The sequence below is a fragment of the Alosa sapidissima genome, chromosome 13 (assembly GCF_018492685.1).
Source record: "Alosa sapidissima isolate fAloSap1 chromosome 13, fAloSap1.pri, whole genome shotgun sequence".
In the NCBI taxonomy this organism is placed as follows: Eukaryota; Metazoa; Chordata; class Actinopteri; order Clupeiformes; family Clupeidae; genus Alosa; species Alosa sapidissima.
The window spans coordinates 15464329-15471828 of NC_055969.1; the positions used below are offsets into that span (position 1 = coordinate 15464329).

The 7500-nt window shown below is 45.8% G+C and overlaps 1 protein-coding gene across 3 annotated transcripts in view; it reads left to right on the forward strand.

Annotated features, from left to right (window-relative positions):
- The window catches only part of LOC121680339 (mediator of RNA polymerase II transcription subunit 13-like), a 95833-nt gene that overhangs the window by 49315 nt on the left and 39018 nt on the right, over nt 1-7500 (forward strand). For all 3 annotated transcript variants that reach the window (XM_042059668.1, XM_042059670.1, XM_042059669.1), the window contains exons 3-4: nt 71-155; nt 1953-2036. In XM_042059668.1, the coding sequence (XP_041915602.1) occupies nt 71-155; nt 1953-2036 (169 nt within the window). The remainder of the gene's footprint in view (nt 1-70; nt 156-1952; nt 2037-7500) is intronic.

Sequence of the window (7500 nt, forward strand, 5' to 3'; positions counted from 1 at the left end):
AACACCTAATGATAATCTTCACAACCAACTAATATTAGATATGTTCTTTTTTCTGTTTTCTTTTCTATAGTTGCTGAGGAAGGACTCTGGGAGTGTGGTCTTTCCTATGAGTGCAGGACACTCCTCTTCAAAGCCATTCACAACCTGCTGGAGAGGTACAGTCCAGTAACAAATCATATCCCTGAAACACCTCTGTCATCACACTTTAAAAACTACATATCCCACAATCCAACTAAATCATCCCATATCATCACCTGCTTTGGACATTGAAGCTGGGTTACTTCAAATGTTTCAGAATTCAGAATAGGTGATAGCTCAAAATATATCCTGTCATACAGACTTTGAAGGAGTTGAAGTACATTTTCATCTTGACTTGCAAATGTGCGGATAAAGGTAAAAGTAAGACATTACCATCAAAGTTTAACATTTAAGCTTGCTGAACAACTACACTTCTTCCCACAAGCTCTGGTTCTCAAATAGCTTGCGTCTCTCTGACTCACCTTTCCCAGCCTGACTTATAAAACAAAACTCATAAGACAGTGCCAGTCAAAATCAGATCTCATCAAACACAGCTTAAGGCCCTATCTCGGTTTCATAATGCACAGCTAGGTTTGTGTCACTTAAATGCTAAATGTAGTTTATAGCACAGTTGACTGGAAACGGCTGCTGGAATTTATTTAATTTGTGTTGTGCCAACAGCTATTGTAGCTGTTGATGTTGATATATTTACTGTATATCATGATCTCAAGTGTATTACTGCTTGAAGACACACTTAGAACAGTGTCTGTACAACAGATGTTTCATATTTCAAGCATTCTGTTGTTGTTCAAAATTAGGATTGACCAAGAAAATGTCAACTACAATGTCTGATTTGATTTGAACCACAGTAGTGCTGCATTACAGACAACTCAAAAAGATATTTCCATGTTAAAATCTCCCAATTGCAATCTAGACAAACTTGGATGTAAATAATTCCAACCCCCTACTGGAAAAAAATAGGGGGTGTTGAAGTTGGAAATGAAGTCTGACCTCTGACTTCAGAGTTAGAACCACTGGAATGCAACATACTGTAATTATCCATCACTTGCATTAAATATACTAAGGACTCAATGTCCCAGAATGCACCTAAATCACTTCCTTTATCCTCTCGCATTTTTCCTTTATCCTCTCGCATTTCTAACACTTGTGCCAAACCTAAAATGAATTATGACTCACTTTTGATTTCCTGCAGTCTTTTCTGTATTCATAATGTAATACAACAAAACTACACTCTCCACAAGTCCCTTGCAGCCATGTTTACTGCCCTAACCTCTCTCAGCGTAGGTGCAGTTTACTCTATGAATCACCTCCCTACATTCCTCACCTGTTGCAGGGTTTGTCTCTAAATGCCACACACATCGGATAAGGGTAGATTTATGATCGCATGACTCAAAAGGAGAGCTATTTAAAGACTGGATTGTTATCGAAAGCCGTGCGTATAACCTATTGATTCTGAGTGCCAAATCACTTCATAGCCGCCATTAATTAAGCATGATCACAAACACAGTTTATCTTTCAAAGGGATTGCCAGGCAAGTTATTTTGAGTCGCTGAATTATTTCATAGCCATTCATTAGCTGTTCGTAAGCCCTGGAGATCTTTTATCTTTCAAAGGCTCCCCAAGCAACCCATAGCTTGATGCAGATATAGACAATATGACCTTTAAATGTCAAAAGATTTGTATGAAGGTTAAATATGAAACCTGACACTCATTTTCCTTCAGATCACGCAGAGATTATATTAAATATACTTTTCTCAACTTAAATCCACTTCTGTGTCAGGTGAATTACATCATATCTCTCTCTCTATTCTCTCTTTGTAAATTTATATATGGATATATGTTTTGTAATATTGTATAGTTTTGTTTTGAGCTCAGTGGTTTTCTGCCTGTGACGTGATGCTTCTGTGTGACAGGTGTCTGCTGGATAAGGACTTTGTGCGCATTGGGAAGTGGTTTGTGAAGCCACACGAACTGGAAGAAAAGACCCTAGGCAGCAGGTAAGTCACCCCCCCCCCTCCACACACACACACACACACACACACACACACACACACACACACACACACACAAACACACACACACACACATCTGTCTCTCTGTCTGCCTCTTTCGTTCACCTATGGGAAAGGGTGATGCTGTGTGTTCACACAGGCCCAATTCCCCTCGCACAGTGGTGTCTGAGTGCTAGCTTCCAGCCACCACCAGGGAGGGTGGTAGACTCCCTCTGTGTGTGTGATTGTGTGTGTAAGTGTGTGTGTGTGTGTGCGCGTGTGTGTTTTAGAGGGGTATGTGTGTATGGATGTGTGTGGTTGATTGAAAATCAATGTGTGTGTGTGGGTGTCTTTGGAAGTCTGTGTGTGTGTGTGTGTGTGTGTGTGTGTGTGTGTGTATGTGTGTGTGCGCGTGTGCGCGTGTATACGTGTGTGTGTGTGAAGAGTGTTTGTGTGAATGCAAGTGTGCTTGAATCTTTGTGTCTGTTATTTTGTATGTGTGAGAAAGCGTCAGCATGGATGGCTGCGCGTAAGTGTGTGTGTGTGTGTGTGTGTGTGTGTGTGTGTGTGTGTGTGTGTGTGTGTGTGCGTTCCCTCATGAGTAGCTGCAGCGTCTCCAGAGGCTGTTCTGAGCTGTGAACCTGCGACACACGCCAGACTTCACCAGGTGTCACCAGGTGGGAGAGCAGGTCCCCAGGTGACCAGGGTGACAGTGTGTGAGACCTGCAGTGTGCGTTTGTGTGTGTGTGTGTAAATGTGAATATATGTGAATATATGTGTGTATGTGTGTGCAGTGGTTCTCTGGAGTGAAAGGTGAGAGAGAGAGAAAGAGAGAGAGAGAGAGAGATTTTCTCCCCCTATTTGTGTCCATGTGTGTGTGTGTGTGAGAGGTAGTGAAGCAGAGTGAGAGGGAGAGCGGGAGTAGGATTCGCTTGTCGTCTGTGTGTGAAGCAGAGAGGGGGGGAGTGGATTTGCCATTTGTAGTGTCTGTGTGGCGAAAGAACTAGTGTGAAACTGGTGGGGATCTAAATAGTGGTGTGAGTCTAAGTGACAGACAGTGAAATAAAGAGTGTGTGTGAGAGAGAGAGAGAGAGAGAGAGAGAGAGAGAGAGAGAGAGGATGAGAGGGTCAGTTACAGGAGGAATGGTGTAACCCTGTGTGCCTTTTGATTGTGCGTATATTGCATGTGTGTAGGTGCATACATGCAAATGTGCGTGTGTGTGTGCAGTGCTTTTCTGTAGTGTGGCATGTGGTGTAGAGAGGGGGCCCTCCCTTCAAGTTCATTCATAAATTCAGTGAGGTTTACAATTGCTGGAGCACTGGCCCCACAACTAGGAAGAACAGATGGATTCACAAACAATACAGGATCACAGTTTGCCAATGAGGAGTTGGATGCCCTTGACACCATACGTTTTTGTTATTTTGTGTGTGTTTATGTCTGTGCGTGTGTATCAGGGGGGGATATCTATTGAACTTTATTTGTCTTAATCCCAAACCATCAGGTGTACACAGATGTAAAACGCACACACACACACACACACACACACACACACACACACACGCGCACGCGCATACACATACATACATACATACATACATACATACATACATACATACATACAAACATACATACATATGTACATCTGTACATACATACGTACATACATTCATAAACATACATACACATTTGCTCATGGTTCACATGTGGAAGGTCCCCTATAGACTGTCAACAGATAATCAGATAGTAAACAAACTATGAGTTGAAACTCTTGTTGACTGCACAGTTACGAGGTTGTGTTGGGTTAAGGTGACACTCAGCGCACAATTAGAACGACTGAAGTTGAATTGGCCTGTTTGTGGCCAATCTACCCAAATAAACCGTGTGAGGCAGAAACTAACACTGACACCCTGAAATTGTCTCTGCACCTGGAATGATTGACAGAATACAATAGGCCTACAGAGTGTAGATTGTGTTATGTGGTCCTGAGTGCATTAGATCAGCTCATGTCAGTATGTGCGTACATGTGTGTGTGTGTATGTGTGGGTGTGTGTATATGTGTGGGTGTGTGTGTTAGGGGGGTGTCACATTGCTGTCAGCTCCTCTATCCTTCTAGCTCAAATTAGTTTTTTTTTTTCACTTTTGTCATTTTTTTTTTCTTTTACCACCCCTCTTTCTCTCCCCCTCTTGTAAAACATTAATTGCGCTGAATGCTTGTGTGCTAATTAATTCCCCCATTCAGTAGGCTTTCCCCTCCTTGTATTGTGGGTTTCTGACAATGTTGTTAAAAATGGGGGCAAGGAGCAACTGAGAGAAGGAAGATGGGATAAAGAGAGTGAGAGGCATGTAGGGAGAGAGAGAGAGAGAGAGAGAGAGAGAGAGAGAAGTGATAATGAGACAAAGGGGAGCGATAGCACTGCTAATATTACGAGTGACAAGCTAGTGGCACAGCCCCTGGAGTAGGAGGAGGAGAGATGGCAGAGGTGTCCTAACAGTTGTTTTGTGTGCCTGTGTGTGTGTGTGTGTGCGCGTGTGTGCATTTGAGAGAGAGAGAGGTTGTACATTGGAATGTATTCACAAAGGTATATGGATGTGTTTGTGTGTGTGTGTATGCGCGTGTGTGCCTACTACTGATTTGTGAAAGCTAGGGGGAGATGGTGATTTTATTGCCGTGACGCTGCTCCAAATGCAGTTATCTGCTGCGGAGACAGGCAGTGCCTAAGAGGGGGCTTGTAGAGTTTGACCCCCCTTGACTCCCCCTCAGAACAATAAGCAGCAGACTATTACACTGGAGAGATAGGGGGTGGGGTGGGGCTGAAGAGTGTGTGTGTGTGTGTCTGGGTGAGTACATGCATGTGTGTGTGTTCATGTATCTGTGTGAGAACACGCATGTATGACTGTCTGTCTGTGTGTGTGAGTGTCTCTCTCTCTGTGTGTCTGTGTGTGTCTGTGTGTGTGTGTGTGTGTGTGTGTGTGTGTGTGTGTGTGCGCGTGTGTGCGTGTGTGTGTCGTTCTATGAATGCCGAGATTTGGAGAGCACCCCTGCTGTGCTCACAGGAGGGGACAAGGACATGAAGTGGGGGGTGTGAACCAGACATGGTGTGTGTGTGTTTGTGTGTATGTGTGTCTGTCTGTCTCTGTGTGCAACATTGGTCGCTTAAACTAAAAAAGCAAAACCACAAGAAGAACCGCAAGTTTGAGCACACACCAGTTTTGGCCAAAGACGACCAAATGAGACTATTAGACAAAATACATGGATGGGGACATCAAAGGAGAAGAAGAAGAAGAAGAGAAGAGAAGAGAAGAGGAGGAGAAAAAAAGAGGAGAGGAGAGGAGGGGAAAGAAGGAGAAGAAAGAAATGAGAATGATAGAGGGGAGGAGTATAGAGGGGAAGAAAAGAAGGGGAGAGAAGGAGAGGAGATGAGAGGGGAGGAGAGGAGAAGAAGAGAGGAGAGGAGGAGAAGAAAGGAGGAGAAAAGAAGAGAAGAGAGGAGGAGAGGAACAGAAGAGACAAGAGGAGGAGAAGAAAAGAGAGGAGAGAAGAGGAGGAGAAGAGAGGAGAGGAGAGGAGGAGCAGTGTGTGGTGAAGCCCACCTGATCGTGCCCCAGTTTGACAGCTTTGTCTGAACACACTGTCAGCTCCTGCACCTCCCGCCGAGTCAGCCACAGAGCCGCCGAGTAAATTATTGAACAGCCTGCTCTCAGGAGGGAGGGAGAGAGGGAGAGGGAGAGGGAGAGGGAGAGGGAGAGGGAGAGAGAGAGAGAGAGAGGGAGAGAGGGAGAGAGGGAGGGAGAGAGAGAGAGTGGGGTACAGAATGGGAGAGGGAGAGGGAGAGGGAGAGGGAGAGGGAGAGGGAGAGGGAGAGAGAGAGGGAGAGAGAGAGTGGGGTACAGAACGGCAGAGAGGGAGGAAGGGAGAGATAGGGAGAGAAAGAGAGAGAGAAGGAGGACAGAGAGGGGGGAGAGAGGGAGGAAGAGAGAGGCAGAGGGAGAGAGAAAGTGAAGGGTGGGAGGCAGGGTGAGAAGGAGAAAGATGGAGAGAAGAAGAGAAAGGGAGGGAGGGACAGGGGGAAGAGAGGGAGAAATAGAGATGGTGTGAGAGGAGAGGGGCTGAATTGAGAGGGAAGGGATGGAGGGAGAAAGAGAGGGGTTAGGCAGAAACAGGAGAAAAAGAAGGAGGGAGACAAAAAAGAAGAGGAAGAAAAAGAGTGTGGGGAAAAGGGGAGAAATGAAGGGGCACACACCGTATCATTCCTCTACATAGAAACACAAACACTGCAGTGGTAGACACAAATAGTGTTGCACACCAGGAAATGTTATGTTAAGACGTGCACTCATGACCTCACACATATACATGCACATTCACAGACACAATCACATGCACAATCAAAGACAAAGTTTTTGTGTCCACACACACACACACACACACACACACACACACACACACACACACACACACACACACACACACACACACACACACACACACACCTCTGTCTCACTCCTTTGTGTCACATCTCAGACCAAAAGCACTTCCCTCCCTGACCTATTGGGGGCAGTAATGAGCCCCCCCTCACCACCCTCCATGATTTACCCCACCTCCTCATTACCCAACTGCCACCCACTCCTGCCCCCCCCCCCCCACCCCCCCCCACCCCCACCCCTCTGTCTCGGTGCGTGCCAGGCGGTAGTCTCGTGTGCCCCTTGGGCATACGGGGAAGCAGTGCCACACGGCTGTGTGTGGAGAGGAGAGGAGACGCAGCGCGATCTCTCCAGACGCTCTCTCTCTCTCTGACTCGACTCGCCATCCTTTCTTTGTGTCTGTGAGGGAGATGAAGGGAAAAAATGAGAGAGAGAGAGAGAGAGAAAGAAAGAAAGAAAGAAAGAGGGACAGGGGAGAGAAAGTACGGTATATTGGGAGTGGATTGCATCAGACTCAGAGTGTGAGAGAGAGAGAGGGAGAGGAAAAGAGAAAGCAGGAGAGAGAAATGGATAGATAGAGAGAGAGAAGAGAAATGGAGGGGAGAAGAGAGAGAAAATTGAGGGAGAAATAATGATGAGGGAAGGAGAGGTAGAGAGAGAGAAATAGAAATAGGCAGAGGAAAAAGAGAGGAAGAGAAAAGAATGGGATGGGAGAGAGAGAGAGAGAGGCACCGGGGGTTTAATAAATGAGGTATCACCAGGAGAATGACGAGACTGTGTTGATAACCTTGCTGCTCCGAGCACCCCCCTGCTGCCTACACACACACACGCACACACACACCAACACACACACACACACTCTCACACACACACATACACTCACACATCGTGCCAACTAAAGCACATGTCTTTAACGAGCAGCTCTGGCTGATGTGCCATTTGCTTGTGCTTCAATGCGCTGTGATTGCTCAAGTAATGTGCCCTTGTGAAGGAATTCAGACAATTTCTGTTTCCTTGCTGTAGACAAAGACACCACAAAATAAGGATGTG